Genomic DNA, 18,973 nt, shown 5'->3' with positions numbered 1-18,973 from the left:
AAAATCTGGGGACAGTTCCATTATGACAATGTATTATTTTGATTCCTAAAACACTGGGAGAAGGTTAGCATTGAAACGGTACCAATTATCTAAAGTAGACGTAATACATTTTCATTCACCTTCTTAACCTTTCCGTTGGAAGGGCTGGGTGTTGGAAAGAAAGGATAACGTCATACTTCCTTCTCTAGTTCAGGTCTGGTGACAGAAGTTTTCTAGCTATATCGAATCAAAAAGGCACAGCCTTGGAATTAGAGCTTTTCCCATGAACCTAAATGCATGCAATATATATGAGTAAAGTTTTTGAATATGCTACATGAAAAACATTCAGTTGTGAAAGCCAATGAATTGGTTTTAATTGTTCGAGTTTTATAGCCTTTCTAATCTGACCTTTGGATTCCTGATACTGGACCTGTAATACATCCAGAGTAGTAACACTAAATTTATTATAATTGCCTTTTTTTTGCCTTTTTCTTCTTTTTTTTTTTTTTTAACACTCTTCAGTTGATTTGTAACAATTTAATTACTCCACAACCTCCACACTTTTCATTGCCCATAACTAAGGAGCGCATGCAGAACTGACCTGAGCCACAACAGTACCGGGACTCAGGGGCCCAATGTCTGTTAGGCGAGATGTAAGGCAGGTCTGCTGCCACCTCTTTGCAGCCTCCCAAGGACCGCACATTTCATGCGGTGAGAGAGATTTGCTACAAGTGCTGTAGCCCAGGGAGATCTGAGAAATACGCATTGCAAGAAATCAAGAGAAGAGAGAGTGAAAGCACATCATTTATAAAACAGCTTGACCAAGCAAGTAAGTCCGATTACCTGCACTGTGCAACTATTGTCACGACGGCTCCACGTTCATTTGTCACTTCCACCGTACCGTATCTCAAGACATACAAGTATTACATCAAAGGCATCCCTCGGCAGCCGGCTAGCAGCCTGCTTTCTGGCACATCTCAAACACGTGGATAAATACTCAGGACTACGTACGCTGCTCTCCATCACCCCATTTCTAACTTCTTTCAAAGCGTCTGCGCACGGGCTTTAATTCACTGGCTTTGGCTTTTCCCCGGGTTACTCTCCGCTACAGGTATTTGCGTTTGAAGTAGGTGAGAGTGCTCCTGCTGGGGCTCCAGGGCGTGCGGGACCCTGCGTGGGGCGCAGAGGGGCGCGACCCGGAGCGGGGCAAGGTGGCGTAGGCAGAGGGAGAGGTGGAGCGGGGTAGGGTGGTGTAGGCAGAGCGGGACAAGTTGTAGGAGGAGCGGGACAAGGAGCTGTACGGAGGGCGCGTGAGCGTGCCGTAGGCGGTGCGGGACAAGGGGGAGTAGCCCGAGCGCCCAGTGGAACTCCACGCTGAGCGGGAAGCGGGAGCCCACGTGGAGAGGGCACCCGAGCGAGCGGTGGTGTCGCAGGAGGGGCCCCACTGAGGGCCGCACACCGAGCGAGACCCCGGGGTGCCCACGAGCCGGGACACCGAGCGGGAGGTGGGGGCGCAGAGGGAGCGGGCCGTGGCGGCTGCCAGGGGGCGGGGGGCTGGGGGGCAGGGGAGGCAGGCTGCCGACGAGTCCTCGGGGCGAGGGGCGGGCGAGCCGGCGGGGCGGGCCCCCGCAGCCCCCAGAGAGACGGAGGTAGGGGAGCACAACGAGTGGGCCGCGGGGGGTCCCACCGGCCGGGGGGCCGGAGAGCACAGCGAGTGGGCCGCCGGGGGTCCCACGGGGCGGGGGCCCGGGGAGCACAGCGAGTGGGCCGGCGGGGCGCTCCCCACCTGCAGCCCTGCCGGGGTGGCGCTACGGGCGGCGGAGCGCGGCACCGGGGAAGCCGCTGGGCAGGGGCCTGGGGAACAGACGCCGCGGGCTGCCGGGGCGCTCGGGGGCTGGCAGGGCAGGGTGGCCGTCGGGCCACACGGAGGCTGGGCGGTGGGAGAGGGCGCGGAGCCGCAGACGACGTGCGAGATGGAGGCGGCGGGCACCGAAAGGGGAGCTGGCGGCGGCACGGGACCGCCGACGGCGTGAGCTACCGGAGAGCACGCCGGGTGGGATGGCGGAGCAGACATATGGGTAGGGACCGCCTGGGTTGCCACAGTGGGACCGGAGCCAGCCATGAAGTGGGTCAGCAGGGCACTCACCGCGTTATTCGCGGGGACAGAGACAGAGTAGGACATCGGCCCCCCTCCGCCTCCGGGCTGGTGCACGGGAGCAGGACCGGTCTCGAACATCACGTGAGGCATAGGGGGGCACACGGGGTTGGACGTTGGGGCAGGCATGGAGCCGTACACGGTCGGAGGCATCGGGGCGCACGTAGCGGGAGGCACGGTCTCGCATACGACACGGAAGCCAGGATCGCATCCCAGGTTGAAACCAGGATTGACGCTTGGATTGAAGCCTTGGTTGCAGATGGAGTTGCATAAGGGATGGCCTGCAGGGAGGTACACGAAGTCGTACACAGGCTGGCCCCCTGCACTGCAGTTTGGGTTGCACATTGGGATACATATATATTCACACATGGAGTTGAACGCAGGGTCCGCCACGGGGACGGGCCCAGAGCCATTCATGGGGAGGGAGCCGTTCTCGCACACCGGGAGCGACCCATTCTGGCTGACGGGCAGGCCGCCGTTCTGGCCTGTGGGGCAACACACTTCGGCCTTGGCGCATCCCTTGCAGTAGGCAAACTTGTGGCATCCGAAGTTGGCCAGGAGCCGGTGGCTGCCAAGCCTGTAAGGTGTGAACTCCACGATGGTCCGTGCCTGTTGATTGGATGCCAGCGTTCCCAAACTGGACCGAGAGAAGGAAAAGAATTAGGACCCTGGGTAGCTCAGAGACCTGAAGCGCTACAAGATGAGTGCACACGATTAGGTTTGATTTGCTATGGCATGTTTTCAGAGACAAACTGTTATGACAACTCTGTTATTCTTGCCTTCCTTCAAAAAAACCCACATTCTGTATTGTGAAAAGCATGGTAACAACTTTTGTCCCAAAATAAGATTTGGAAGTCTCCCATAGCTGGTTCTGTAATTGGAACTGGAAACTCTTTCATGATACTCTCTTGAATTCTTCAAAAATGTAGCACCCTTCTGCCTCAAAGATGTATTTACTGCTTCCCATTTCCAGTAGTCTTTGGATCGGGCAGCTTTGTGGAATCAAGTTCATTATTATTCAGCAAGAACAATTCCTAAATGCTTCCCCTCAAAATTAGTCATACTTCTGTTGGTTCTCCTTGTCATGAAGAACAGCAATGCATATTAATGAACAGCTACTTTTCCTAGGAAGTTATAGCATCCTGGAAGTTTCCAGCTTCCTGTGATTAACATGTTATGATTTTACAATGCATATTGCTTTTTCTCACTGTCTTTTTCTAATGTTTCACATATGTGGTGCCAGTTCATGAATATTTAGAGGAATTCTATTATAAACTCAATAGGATTATAAAGGGATGGGGGACCCAGCTAGAATTTCTTGTAAAGAAACAGTGCATTCCCTTTCAGACAGAAATTTGAAACACACACTTCAATTAAATCTTGAGAAAAATGAAGCAGCAACATATCTTGGCAGCTGTAAATGATCCATCAGTTTCAAGAGGAGTGAGGCTTTTAATGGAGTCTCAAAGTAATAAGGGGTAAAAAGTCCTGTTCAGGTCCTAACCACCAAAAATATCAGAACTATTGTCTTCCTCAAAACCTGCTCTGATCTAGCACACCTTAGTGAACCCCCAATATTATCCCCATTTAAATAATTGATGATCTTACTCAATGGTCATCGGCTCTTTGAATAAACCACAGCCTTCTAATGTCATTACACAGTTTTTCATATCTTCCTGGAGAGGATTGCAGAAGGAGATCTCTGCAGTACATGGTACTTTCAGCCTGGGCTGGCTTAGTAGCTAGTCAGAAAATAAACAAACACATTTTATGTTTTGTAACCCTTACAAAATTAACAATGCAGTAAATAAATGTAAGAAAGGAAAAAAAAAAGGATTATTCATACACGTGTTTCTTTCTGATTTACTTCTGTGATCTCTATACATCATTCTAAGTCAACTGTTATACATCTAAAATCACATAATCTTGCTAAAATAAAAGATACAATAAAAGAAAAGAAAAAAAGAAAGAATTTAAATTTTTTCATCATTGTACCTAGGAATTGGCCAATAAGAGTCCCTAAGTCTGTTCCTTAGGTCACAAATCCCACAATTAAAGTTCCTTACCTTTACAATAACAGGTGGCCTGTTGATCACAATATCCCTGCTCACCATCAGAACTTCTCCACACTCTGGGTCTGAGACAGCAACTACTTTCATAATGTTGTGATCACAGAGATAAGGTCCATATTGACTATATGATATACACAGTGGAATTTTTTTCACTGTAAAACAAATTAATTTTAATTATTTTTTCTGATTTTTTGGCTAATATTTCCACTTCCCTTCCTCCTAAAGTTTAACCGGTACTTAAAATGGCTTAATTAAATATTAAGTTATCACAGCATCTTTGACAACAGACATGACTTTTCCTGGCTTAGAGTGATATCTTGCTACCTTCAACAACAAGCTTCACAGTTTTCAGTTAATGTAACTATACCAGTGCATTTACAAGGAGTTTGGTTTATTATTTTTATTATTCAAAATTTGGAAACTTTCATTCCAGTGTAACTCTTAAAGCAATAATTCAAATGTAGGCAAATTCAAGCTTGGTAAACCAGAATGTTAATATCAGGTATGAAATTTCATCTCATAGTGATGTGTTTTAATTAAAGGGATCATTTTTCTTTCAGAAAAAGATATTAACCATGAAAACAAGTGTTTATGATCTGATACACCTTTGCACTTCCCAGCATGTGATATATCTAGAAATAATTACTTTAGTGCTCAAAACAAACGTTTTACACTGGCTAATATCTTCTGGCCAAAGGAAACAAATTGCTCTTCTGATAGACAGCTGCAACTTTATCTTTGTATTGAATATAGAATCCAGAATTGAACTTTTAGGAGAAACAAGTTTTTAAATGATCATAAGAATCTCTAAGCCTTGAGAAATTAGGGAAAGGCTACAATTTACCCATCACTATACATATAGTATTGACACTGTTGATTTTTGAGTGATCACCCTACAGCGAATTCAGCTGTCAACATTTAACGTTGTATTTATTTCGCTTCCCACCACTATTAGGAAGTCTCCACTAATCCTAAAAAAAAACAATCTCCTGAAAAGAACAGTGGACAAAAGGGTATTAGACAAATTCACCTTCTTACCTTCCCTTGGACCCAATGTGACATTCACACTGTCTTTCCAAAATTGATCCATTGGGCAACCACTGTAGGTTATTATTTGTGCACATAAATTAAACTTCAGGTTTTTGTTTTCACTACGCAAATTTTCAAGCAGCCAGTGCAGTTGGACATCTTCACCGTACATTGGGCAGTTAGCCATCTTTAACCTCATGTTAATACCAGAGTCACTCAAAAACGGGTTTTTCAGAGATGATAACTCTCTCTCAATATGACAGTTGGAAGCATTGCAGTACCCTGGGTGAATTCTTCTGTAAGCCCGATAATAAGCTTCTTTGTTTTTCACAGAACCTGTTGAAGAAGATACATGATAATGATCCTGCTGGAGGCACAAGGATCCATATCTACCCAAGTAATAAAGGTGAGTAAACTTCTTCCTCGTCCTCCCTGAAACCTAATGTAGTGGCTTGGTGTAGAACAAATCCACCAGGTAATCAAACGCAAGATATGGTAGTCTGAATGCATAGAAGAAAATAAATACCTTGGAAAAACACTCAAAAAAATTATTTTACTTTGATTAGTTAAATTTAAAAATGGTCATGTAAATCTCAAAATGTGTAGTTAGTCCAAAACTCAAAATATAACTCTTTATAAGGGTTTGGGTGAATACGAAATGCTACCATATGTCTCAAAGGGCAAGATACACCATTCAAAGAAAGAAACTATCAATCGTTTTCTTTTTTGTTCCCATTCCAAAAAAACCCAGAGCTTGCAATTTTACAATCATCTGTGATCCACTCTTCATTCCTTTAGGCAATTTTGCTGGTTGAACTCCTCCCTACTACTGAAAGATGAAAATCAGTAATCAGTAGACCAAAGTAAGAATGGCAGAATATCCTAATATTACATGAATTCAGGAAGTAAGCATATTTTCTGACAGACCTTGTACAAGAAGCAACAAGCAAGAAGTTAATCCTGGGTTTAAAAAAATTTAAGGTGTTTTAGATTGCCTAAAGTCTGCTAATATTTTAAACTACTGTACAGGTGAGACCAAAACATGTACATACATAAAAGGGCTGGAAAGCATGTCCAGGCAGACCAAGGACACTGGCTTTGCCTAGTTTGGAGAGAAGGAGGCTGAAGGGCAACCTCATTGCTCTCTACAGCTTCCTGAGAAGGGCATGTGGAGAGGGAGGTGCTGAGCTTTTCTCCCTGGGATCCACTGGTAGGATGCATGGGAATAGTTCAAAACTGTGCCAGGGGAGGTTTAGACTGGACATGAGGAAGCATTTCTTTACCGAGAGGGTGGTCAAACACTGGAAGAGGCTTCCTAGAGAGGTGGTTGATGCCCCAAGCCTGTCAAGTGCCTTAAAAAGAGGCATTTGGACAATGCCCTTAGTAATATGCTTTAAACTTTTAGTCAGCCCTGAAGTGGTCAGGCAGTTGGACTAGATGATCATTGTAGGTCCCTTCCAACTGAAATATCCTATCCTATCCTATATGGATGTAATTACTGTGTGTTTTGTTTAAATCATCTAAATATATTTAGAAGTTTAAGAATCAAGATCTTTGAATAGAAAGGCATCTTTCTCAAAAAGAGACAACTTCAGATTGTTCTACTCAATTTAACACAGGACAGATTACATTGATAATTTTATATGATTAGCATTTAAAATTTCCTCTACCCATTTAATGACTTTTCATCATACCTAGTTCATACTTGTAAGCCCCAGTGATATCTTCAAATTGCTCACTGCCAACACTCTTGGTGATTAGATGTTGTCCACATGGCCAAGCGTCACAGAAAAATTTTATTTTTTTGGCATTGTTTTGGGAGAGCCAGCCAACATAGTTCGAATTTACTCGAGAAAACATATGATGACCGTCATAGTCCAAGTCCAGTTCCCCTTCTCTGATGCTTCGAACCCAGGTAGGACCGCTGCAAGTTGAACCTAAGCCAGGCAACAAAAATATTATAATATGTTGTAACCTAAGTAGTAGAGAAACTCAACAACATAAGCTGAGGAAAACAGCTACAGTCACCTCTGCCCGTTTCCAAAGGTGTTGGATCCAGACACTGCCAATCACCACAGCATTGATTTAGGTCTCTGCGAGCCATCCAAGATTCATTCCAGCAGTGATATCGCCTGTAGGATGCAGGAATATAGGATTAAAGACATCTCTTGGATCATCAAGTTCAATGCCTTATGATGAAGGAAAAACATGTCAGAGATAACCTTTTAATCAACTGAAGACTCTCCATTTTTTAACACAGTTAATGATGTCTGGGGACAGGAGCTGTTTGTTTTGCTTTATATCACTCAGACTGGAAATTTGTTCCAGAACCCTGCAGACCTGATTACAAAACATTCTTCTTATAGCCCCCTTTTTATTTTATTTGATAAACAAAATAATTGTGTTGGCACATTGAGTAGTTTATTTTCCTAACATTTTCCTCCTGGTTCTTTAAAGGAAAATCACATACTGTCTTAGTCTTCTTTTTAATGGCTTAACAAAGAATAAACTCTTAAGTCTTTTGTGCTAAAATAAGATCCTCATTCCCATAGTATTTCAGTTTGACCTCATCTTTTTGACATGTGAAAGGGCAGAAAATTCATTAAAAGCTTTCGCAGATGAGACCTGGATGCAAACAAAATTCTGGTGCAGTAAAACTATGAACATACAGGTCAAGGGTGAAAACACGAAATTCTGCTATGATGAGTGATAATGTCATAGTTATATGAACATGAATTGAGGGGTTTACAAGAATGAAGCAATCCATGATAAGGAACCTCAGGAAGACAACATAATTATCAACCAAGTGTTTATGACTGAAGATAATAGTCCTAGTCTGTGATAAATTTTCCCTTACATTTCATGACCTACTTCATATTTTTACAGCTACTAAGATTGATGGCCTTATTCTTTCCACTGAAAAGGATAAGCAGGTAGTGTCAATTCTCACAAGTGTTTTTTTTTTTTCTTTTTTGAAAATGTAGACTGAGCAGACTGTGTCCATCTGCATGTTTTCAAAAACACTGCATGTTTTTGAAATGCATTATTAGGAAACTGAACAGTCTTGCCACACCAAAGAAAGAGATACACTGATCTGCTAGATTTATACTAGTCTTTCTATCATTTAGTTTTTGACAAAACCAAAAGAGGTTGTTTATTTCTTATTTACCATAGTTTGTCTTTACCACACAGGTTTTTTCCAGTACAGTCAAAAATCTCATTGATACCAAGGGGATTCTCAATTGAGCATGGAAAACAGAAGTTCGTGACAACACGGCTTGGAATTCCCAAACACCTCATCACTGTAAGGAAAAAATATAATGACTCATTACAAATAGTAATTAATCAAGAAAATCCTTCATTTATTTTATGAATAATTCTCCCATATTCTACTTTGCAATTATATAAACACAGCGGATAGGAGGCAATATTTGGGATGCAGTGATTCTGTCTTCAAAACTTATTTTTAGTGGTTGAAAAGTAGTCTGAAAAGAGCCTGGCATGAAGGAATGGCTTATTACTCTTCCAACTTTAAAAAAAAAACCCCAAAACCAGATCTGTTTTAAGTTCAGAAATAATGAACCTAATCTTGCATTAATAAAACACTATAATGTTTTTTGTAAACAGAGTGTAGTACATATAAATTCATCTATAGAATATCAATTTAATTTTCTTCAATGTAGTAGCAGGTTCAGTAAGTAAATGGTATAAAGTTGGAACTCTGTTTTTTTGTCTGTTCTGTTTAGTTCACTATTATCTCATCCTTTGCAGTAAAAGAAGATAGTAGCCTGCTGCTTTTATGTTTTGGAGGAGACATTGCTAGAGGTCTTCTTCCTGTTCATAACTTAGCTTTTTTTCTCATCCTTCAAACCTCACCCAAAGGATAAGTTTTGGCTCCACAAAGCTGCACTTGCTCTGTGTTTTAATAAAAGCTGCAGTATCAATAGCTGCATGGTATAAAGGTCACAGAAAAGACAGTACTGCTTTTCTTCTTGGTCTTCATGCTGTATAGGAAAGCAATAGGTTGATGATAAACACTACGTTAGGAACCATGCCATATCATAACAAGATAAAAATATTCCATTTCTTTTCTAGTAAAATGCTTATGAGTAATATTATTCCAGTAGGCTTTAGGGTCAGAGTTTTTTGATCCTGGTTTTCTATCTTCCTTTTTGGATAACTAGGTAAGGGCAGACTGAAATGTCATACCTGTGCACATTACTGAAGCAAGAGACCCACAGTACCCATATCTGACTGGCCTGCATCTGCCATTGTACCACTGCTGAAGAATAGGAACACTTCCATTCCAGGAAAATGGTTTTGTTCCTTTCAGGTAATCATTGTTTTCTGGAATCTTCATGATGCTGTTAGTGGTATGGCTGCTTATCTAGAAAGAGAAAAGAAAAACAACCTTTCCAAATAGCTGACCATGTCTTCACATCCTAAGCATATCACAAAATCATCAGAGCTTAGTGTTACAAGTTTTTCCTGTGTATTTGAGCACAGAAAGGATTTTCCCTGCTACTCATACTGTGCTAGATTACAGTGCAATTTGTCCCTCTATAATACAATGAAGTGACCCGATTTATTCAGAGGTCACACACCACCAGCGGTCTTACCATGTGATTTACCACCATGCTGACGTGCACGGGGTCATTGCGCCAACAATGGTCACGATCGGAGCCGTGATGGTAACTCGCACCCATGTCTAGGATCTTCAAGCAGATATCCAGAATCCCATCTTCAAACTGTGGCAAGAGAAGTTAACACAGGCATTGTGGTACTCTGACATTGATAAAGTTCCTTTCTTGTCAATAATCCAGTCTTTTTCATTTGTATGAGCTGCCCTCTCTCCTTCCCTGAACTTTTTTTTTTTTTTTCTTCCTTAATCAAGCACAGCTCCTAGTGGTCTGCATGGTTTTGTCTATCTGCCTGAAGGAAAACCAAAGACATTTTCGCTTATGTTTGACCAATGGAATAATTCTCCTTCAGAAGCAATACCCTGTTTCACCTTTTCCAAGAACATTCTGTAGTTTCCTTAATTTTACTACAGATCTTTCTTCCAGTTGCTTGGGCTACAGTGAGGTGCTCAAACATTTTGTTCTGTGCATGCATAATCTGGACTGGTCCTAAAAATCTTTTGCACTCCATAACATAGCATGCATTTCTGAAAAAATATTGATAACACTTCATTTATCCGTATATGGGTGACATATACTTCCGAACAAGACTTCAAAAAGTACCTGTCCAAAGTGCCATGGTCGAGAGGTAATATGCTTGTGAACTCCTTCATACAGTATCCCATGTTCATTCAGAACATATTCTTCTCTATGGGCCTGACTGTCCATATATACAGGGTCATCTGGAAAAGATGCAGAGCTATCAGTCAGACAATATGTACATTTCTAGCACTTCTTTATCTTCTACTTCACTGGATCCCTCTTTCTTTTCCTACCTATTTTTGGTTTATACTTTTAAACATGTTCAAGGGTGTGGGCTCTTTCAACATTCACAGACAATTCTTTTCTACTTAGAGCTAGATATTATCTTTATTAAGCCTCTCCCTGCTGTAGTACACCTGAATTACAGAGCTTGCAGTTTATCTTCACACTAAGCTGTTCTAGGAGTCAAACAATGCACACTTAGAGTTGGATATCTGATTTTGACCAAGTCAAAAGCACAGCCAATGTGAATATTTGCCATGCAATGATTTTGGCAAGGTCCTACAGACTCCAGAATTGCATGCTACCAGAACCAGGTTCACAGAATTCCATTTGTATTTGTACTATATTATTTCATGGTGATACCACAGAATTCACAGAATCACATAATCATTGAGGTTGGAAGGGACCTCTGGAGGTCATCTGGTCCAACCACCCTGCTCATGCAGGGACACCTGGAGACGGTTGCTCAGGACCATGTTCAGGCAGCTTTTGAATATCTCCAAGGATGGAGATGCCATGACGTCTCTGGGCAACCTGTGCCAGTGCTCAGTCACCCTCACACTAAAGCAGTGTTTCCTGACGTTCAGAGGGAACCTCCTGTATTTCAGTTTGTGCCTATTGCTTCTTGTCCTGCCAAGCCATTGTAAAAGTGGGGGTAAAAAATTACACTACATCCCTACTACCATTAAGAAACCAAATCAAAACACTGGCTTAAGACAGTCTTGAAGTCAGAGAAAAAAAATTAAAAAGTAACAAAACAAAATCCATTCCTGTTTCTCATTATTTCTGTGACTCCATCCTTCCCCAACTAAGTAATAAATATGTTCAGTTTTACTCATCACTACCATTTTTCTTAAAACTACCTGATCATCACTTGAGTTCTTACCTGCACACCAAGGGTTAAAAAGGACATAAAAATCTCCGAGGCATCGCTGATATGTGTGACCACAAGATGTGATTTGCATATTGAGAATATAACGGCCAATGCAGGCACTGGAGGGAGGAAACACGCTGATATTGATGCATTTTGGCTGATGAATTTTGTAGGAAGCGCTCCAGCAGGTTTGATCTAGACATCTGCCCATTGGGAAGGTACATTTTGTCTCATTTGATTCGCAGGGTCTGAGGCCTTTTCGGGAAAATAAATACAGCTTTAATCAGACTAAACAAAGCACATGTAAAGGGCAAGTAATTTGCTTAGCCATCATTTGCAATGCAAAGCTCCCAAGGGTGGATTTCTTTTTCACTTGTCACTTCTGTAGCAGAGTGAGAAAATTTTACATGTTAGCAGAACTGCCTGAGTGAGGGGAAGGTAGACCCTTCACACAGAAGATTAATTAGTAGATACTATTTGCCACTGAGACTACGGGAAATTTTACTTACCAGCAAAGGACTAGGAAAGACTACACAATGTTTGGGAGTTACTACCTGTCTCCACGGTGAAAATAGCCTGGTCCACGGAGTCATCCCATTCCCGATTTTGGAAGCGAGCATAAAAGCTGAAGGCTTGCCCTCTCCTTATTATCTGTCTGTCAGTTCCAAAGAAATGGGTATTATGAATTTGGCAGTTGGAAGGACAGTTCAAGTCGACTTCTCCCAGCTCAATGACTGCAGGATGGAGAAAGGCACACAAAGTTAAAAACAGATAATTGAGTTCCCATTATTGGCTGAGGTCAAGATTACATGAAAGTGTAGATAATGATGAAAGACAGAGATAAATGTTTCAAAAAAATTCATTCAGGAATTTGTTCAAAATCCAGCAACACTGAGATTGAGACATACATCCATAAAAGTATCCTTACAAGTTCACCACTTCCCCAACTTGCAGGTGGAAACTTGTATAACGCTTTGATTTATAAAGCTGTGCTACAAGTTTCACATCTTTTATATAGTGCCTTCTTGCTTTATAAATATCTGATGCCAAGGCACAATATTAGTATCTCTACTTGAAAAATTGATTTTGTGTTGTAATATTCTCTCCACATTACAGCATGCTGTCTACAGTTACTTTTCAAACGCAGTTAGACAGCAAACGTTTTGCACATGCTATCAGTGGAGAGTTTTTTATACAAGTAATAAAATAATAAAGTAAATTGAATAAATAAAAGATTTAATAACAAATGTAGGTGTTGGAAAGCTTAAGTGGCACTCCAAATGAGTTATGAAAAAAATCAGATATGAATAAATATCCCCCCAAAATTGTAAATACTGTTAAATATGCATGCAAATCAAATGTCTCGGTCTGCATTTCCCAAAGTCATAAAAGGTTTGCAGACATCTTTGAGGAACTTAATGAAGAAGGAAATATTCACAAATTGCGATATTTAAAAAAATGCTGACAATCTATCCCAAGTGCTATGATTAGCTTGACAAAAATCTTAGCTGATCCCCGCCCTTAGGCATCCTGCCTGAATATCAGTCATTTCATAGGGGTAATTATGATCCTGGTGCCAGAAGGATGGGTGGCAACACTCATTTTTACTTATTTGCATACAACTTTTTATTTTCAAAAGTGCTTCACTCTAATTGAAGACAATGGGAGCCACAGATTCTCAGCAGTTTTGAAAATTGGACTTGCTGAACTACAAAGTCTTGTATATTATTTTAATTCTAAAGGGTTAAATTTAGTCCTGCTAAGCCTACAGAACAACCAAACAATGCAACTTTTCTAACTATATTGGTACTAAGTTGAATACAGAGTTGGTATTTAGGGGAAACTAATTTTTTCCCATCAGAAGCAAGGGTGCATTCACAAGAAAGGAGACTCATAGCTAAGCACATGGGACCAGGACACTTTTAACACAAACCAGTGGAGTTTCCCAGGATCACATCCTGAAGTAAATCGTAATTGAAATAAAGTGGGAGGGGAAGGAAGGGGATTGGGGGGGGGGGGGGCGGACACCCAAAACAAAACAAACAGCTTTTTCTGATTTCTTTCCTTGAACCAAAATAATTTCTTTTTTCATCTAACCATTTAAATTTGGTCATTCAGCTCTTCAGCAAAGCTCAGCAGATAAATGCAGACCTGGGTGTTACCCATGTTAAAAACATGCACACTATCAACAACAACCAAAAAATACAGCAATGCATTACATCATTATTGCTCATGAATGCATCATACCTGCTGACAAGAAAGAGTAAGAGAATTGAACTGAAAATCTCATATCTTAATGAGAGCTGTCAAACATAACGCAAAGTGTTCTGGTTGAACAGAAAGGATTAGAAGTGTTTATAGCACACATGACAAATTCCTGTGGTCAAGAACACTGAAAGAACCTGATAGATCCTCACCCATCCTCTGGAGGCGTTTACAAACCAAGACAACTACACTTCATCCACTCATTAATCCAGCTGAACCAGAACATCAGGGTGTTGAGATATTACATGTTTCTCAGGGAAGTTCTCTAATGTCAGCCCACAGTTTGCTTATCAGAGTTAATTAGCACAACTGGATCACAAAGGAGCTAACAATTGCCTTCTTAAGCAAAGGCAGCTCAGAGAAAATACTAAAGGCCAATCAATTTCACATCTCTTACTGGTTTTCTCTCTCTGGTAGAAACCTGACATTCAATACTAGTCAATGGGTTTTCTCTATCAATTCACATTTTGCCTTCATTCCAGAGAGAATACTTCAGGTATCCATTGTGAAATAATTGCTTCTAGCACGAGAATACTGAAAACTAGAACTTTGTAGTTTATGCTGAAAATACAATGTATTCTTTTTCATGTTCTTTCTTATTCTCAGAATTAGCTGGTTTTTCACCAATTCTTCTCTGTAACTCTCTTTTTCCTTTATAAAAAGAAAGGGTTTTTTTCAAGTTGGGTTTTTTCCCCTCCTTTCTCCCTAAGTCCACAAATAAAATCTAAATCATAGAACTAATCCCTAGACTTTATTCCACACAGCAATATGTACAGGTTTTTTTGTCCCTACACCTGACCATTTATTTCCACTTTCAGTACTGAGTCAAGTGATAATAAAGTTTCAAGACACTCACCTTCCATTTTTCTTCTACATGTACTAGTATCTGAAGCACAGTACTGGTGGAGGTCCTGCTCCTCAGCAAGACGCACTGCAAGGTCTGGCTGATCTCCTCTGTGAACCAACCTAATTTCCTCTCAGTAACATTTATATTCAGAACTAAAAGGCTGTCACACATATTGCGTCAACAAAATACCAGTTTACAAAGAGGCCCCACCCATGTGTCTACTGATGCTCATAAATGATTCATTTTAACTTCCAGCATTATTAGGGAGAGTCCTGCAGCCGAAGGGAGGGAGAATCTTGCTACCTCACCTATAGCATAGTACTCTCCATGTCCCACAACTTGCCATGTCTCAAAAATATTTTAAGACCAGGATGAATCTAAAGTCATTTCAGCGTAAGCCATTATTTTTAGCCTTTTAAAGTTCCCATAAATCCCAGCACCTATAGTTCCTTTCTGGCTAGACATCTTCAGTCACCTATAGGAAAACAATAAAGAACACTAGACTTAAGCTGACTATAGACTCTCTGAATAGGATCACCAGTGGACATTTTTATTATAATATAAGCAGAAATCCCAGCTTTCAGAAAGTCTGCACAGCAATCCCTCCAAGTGGAGGTCAGAGTAAAATGAACAGTTACAAACTTTCCCAGCTAAATTGTAAAATAAACAGAGGACATGCATTAAGTTGAAGTTTTTGAAGTTGACAGTAAAATTTAATTTAAAAATTACATAATTTATTTATACTTTGTGTGCATTTACGTTCTAGCACACAATCAGTTTTGCAGCTTCTTAGCTTGCTCCACCTCCCTTTCCCCAAAATTATGAAAACCATTTGAGATTTTTTCTGTTAACAGAAAACTTTTAAATATTTTGACACAAAAATGTATTATTTTATTTAGGTTCCAGGCATGTTTAATAAAATAAACCAAAACAACTACAACAGCTTTCTCTCTGCACACTCAGTGATGAGAACATTGGCCTGCAAATAGGAGAGATGGATTGCAATTTTCTCTATCAAAACCAGAATGAATATTTGCTACAGTTGCCTCCTATCCTTCTTGCTCTATGCCAAGCTTTACTCCATAAGATACCCTTTAAATCCCTCCAAGTTATTCTACTTTGGGTTAAAAAAACCCTAAATCTAAAAAAAAAAAAAACCCCAAAACCAAACTCCACCTCCCCCCCAAAAAAACCCCAAACCAACCCCCAAAATATCATTCATTGATATAGAAAAAACATGATGACTGAAGTTCAGTTATTTGCGTAACTGCCTGGATTAAAATGGAACAGCTTAACTAACAGTGAAATAACCTAGTAAGCATAACTTAACAGCTCAGGTATTGTGAAATAACTTTACAGAACTTAAAGAAGAAAAATATCAGCACATCAACAGTTGGTTTGGAAGAGAGTGGTTAAAACAGTTGTATGACAGATGCATATGAAAGTGAACATAATAGTAAATGTGTTCATATTTGAAATTTGTAAACGTTTGACTAGTCAGTAGGCAGACATGAAAAAAATATGTGCATCCTAAATATTTCATTCATTTCTCATATATCTGAAAACTTTCTTTTTCTTAATATTGGTCATTTGACTATTAAACTTCAACTCATTGAGAAATGAAAAATTAAAACCAATACTATTCCATAAGAAATAATTTAGCAGCCATAAACACATAATCAACTTTAAATCAACCTGTAAAATGGGAATGGCAGTGGTCTAGTCACCCATCGGACACCTGCCTACAAACATATGCCCATACTAGCATCCTGAGAACAAACAGAAAAGTACCAAAGTGGGTGATAGTTTCCAAGAACAGATTAAACTCCCCTCAAATACCTCTAGTTTAATCATCTGCCTAAAATATTTTGGTAAATGAAAGCCTGTGACAAATAAAAGAAAACAAATAAGCATCAGTAAGTGGCTGCACCTGTGGGTTCAAAGAGACTTAATTAAGAGTTTAAAATAATAAAGGCCTGAATCAGGAGCGGAACACTTTCTGTATGGATGTGAGTCACTGACTTCAGTAAGTATGCTTGCTTAGATCCTTGAAGGTGCTTTGGTGCCTATCTGTCTCTGTAGGATCACCACATAGATACCCAGCCCCAAAGCAAAGCCTCCCAGATACCCAAGGTCCTGCCTATCAGTGTTTGCAAAGCCACCCAGCTGCTGTTGCCAGCTCACAGCTATCAGACTGGTTGGTCCTCTCACTCAAGCCCAAGTCCCAAGCGCCTCAAGTAAGAAGCTTCAACAAGGTAGAAAATCACAGCATACTCACTCTCTGGGTGTACTCGGTCTATTCTTACCCCTCTCGCCTTCCAAGCCCTGCGCCATGTGAGTTGACTCAGGTAGTCCGTGCAACAGGGCCACCACCCTAAAGAAAGAGGCATGGGAGGCTGAGAACCAACATAAAATAGAGATACGGTTCAAAGAAAGGTTCTGTCTCTCAGCTTATGGCCTGTCTAAACAACTCCTGTGTCCCCATTGCTGACCTCCAAGTCAGGTTGCTACCCTCTATCGAAGGAGTCTTCTCCTGGACAGAAACAGTTGCCTTCCCTGCCTGACAGCGAGGTATGCCAAGTTAAGGTTGATAGTCCCTTGGTCCCAGCTGGGGATGCTTTTCCCCTCTGTCTCCATTCTTCTTCCCCAAGACTTCACTCATTGTCCACTCAAGCTGTCCTCTCCACGTTACTACAGCATCTTACTTACACATCCACCATTCCCTGAAATGTACAAAGAAGCTGGTATACCTGATGCAGGCCTGAAAATTCTGCAGGACAGCATATTTTTGAGGATTTAGGCACTTCCATTTAGGTTATGAAGTTTCTTTAAAGACCTTGACTTTGGCCCTTACTGCCCAAGCATCTATGCACTAACAGTTTAGAGAGGATTTTTTAATTTGTGGAGTAATTGGTACTTACAATAGTACAGACTACATTTACCTTTTAGAACTTTTTTTTTTTTTCCAAAAATATTGCTTGCATTACAATAGACTGACATATGGTGAGCATTGACAAAGTCAAGTGGCATGCCTGCTAAGGCTTTGAAATCTTCATAGTTTTCAATTGCCCATTATGCCACTAAGAAAGGGCAAGGATTGAAGAACAGGGCATCGCAATCACAGAAAGAACACCTGTGATCGGCGCTGATGCAGTTCCACAGCATCACTAATATATTCGGGAACAATAGAGAAGTCACAGTAATCAAGCATCCAAGGAATCCTTTCAAGAAAAAGGAACACAAAATGACAGCTCAACAGGGGATAAAGGAAAGAATCAGAAAATATATGAATTGAGATTAAAGTGTTTTGGTGAAAGTGTCATCTAGTGGAAAGCTATGGTAACTACAGTGCCTAAAAAACATTTTAGCTACTCAACTTCAGCATGTGTCAATAGGCAGCCCTAAAGTTCGCTTTTTGCACTTGGTCATATAATTGTATTCCTTTGATCACTGGACCTGGAGTTCACCTTATTAACGAACTTACAATTTTGTAAAAATAGCAATGAGTGACAGAGTAAAAAGTTACCTGTTAAGTTGGGATATTTGAAGTTGTTAACTGGCATTACTATCTGCTCCCAAGAGTTCAGGAGTATTCATGTCTAACAAGAAAAGGGCACAGAGAAGAAAAAAATTGGATGCCATAGGTTAACTCTAAAATAAACACATGTTTTTAGGAATTCACATCCGATTTTTAGAAGCTTCATATTACAAGGGCAATAGGCTGGCAAACCAACATGAACTCTGTCACAGAACACACCCAGAAGTTTCTTAAAATTCATAAATCAATTTGCAATAAGGGTGCCTTTCATTAAAGAACCTGAAAGCACTGGCAGCTACTCTGTTGAGTGTAAGCAAGTATTACAACACCCTATTTACAGACAAATTAGAACAAAGAAATGCTTCAAATGAAATCTTAAACAAGAAGCCTATGTCTTTTAAGAAGTACATGGCAGCTTTGTCTTTCTAGAAGCTGGAGGAAATTAGTAGCATTAAATAATTGTAGGTGGTTTCTGACACAATAAAACCACCAGTCTTCATACAAAGAAGCCAAAAACCCCTTCAAGGCAGCTCCCATCCAAGCCAGTCCATAGGATTTGCTTTGCGTTCTGATGGAGCTACTTGCTCTCTTGTCTCTTAGCCTTTTACTGAGTTTCCATTAACTGTGTAAGCCACTTTTTTTCTCCATTTAATAGGATGTTTTTTCCCAATATCCACAGTGCCAATGAGAAAGACAGACACCTATAATGTTGCAGTATATGCAGAATGCAGAAAGGTCAAACAATTACAGGATGTGTACCTCATAAGAGC

At 40.7% G+C, this 18,973-nt stretch overlaps 1 protein-coding gene across 1 annotated transcript; it reads right to left on the bottom strand.

The window, feature by feature from the left end:
* Positions 1–316: 316 nt before the first annotated feature.
* On the bottom strand, positions 317–14,808 carry LOC142028914 (protein-glutamine gamma-glutamyltransferase 5-like). The gene is made up of 14 exons (XM_075022912.1): positions 14,675–14,808; positions 12,108–12,287; positions 11,566–11,808; positions 10,479–10,597; positions 9,855–9,983; positions 9,445–9,622; positions 8,405–8,537; positions 7,264–7,367; positions 6,930–7,172; positions 5,245–5,571; positions 4,201–4,358; positions 3,743–3,876; positions 2,126–2,771; positions 317–1,149 (listed from the first exon to the last, which is right to left on the bottom strand). The coding sequence occupies exons 1-14, from the start codon at positions 14,679–14,681 to the stop codon at positions 1,075–1,077; spliced, it is 2,676 nt and encodes an 891-aa protein (XP_074879013.1). The 5' UTR covers positions 14,682–14,808; the 3' UTR covers positions 317–1,074.
* Positions 14,809–18,973: the final 4,165 nt, after the last annotated feature.

Source organism: Buteo buteo, chromosome 3, assembly GCF_964188355.1.
Source record: "Buteo buteo chromosome 3, bButBut1.hap1.1, whole genome shotgun sequence".
Lineage (NCBI taxonomy): Eukaryota > Metazoa > Chordata > Aves > Accipitriformes > Accipitridae > Buteo > Buteo buteo.
Note: the sequence above shows the minus strand (reverse complement) of the source record. Positions and strands in the feature narration are given on the sequence as shown.

Excerpts from the sequence above, each read along its gene's own strand:
- LOC142028914 (XM_075022912.1), bottom strand. Across the intron at positions 10,598-11,565 it reads TTTTAACCCTTGGTGTGCAG|ATGACCCTGTATATATGGAC; the intron begins GTAAGAACTCAA and ends CATCTTTTCCAG. Across the intron at positions 8,538-9,444 it reads TGCTTCAGTAATGTGCACAG|TGATGAGGTGTTTGGGAATT; the intron begins GTATGACATTTC and ends TTTTCCTTACAG.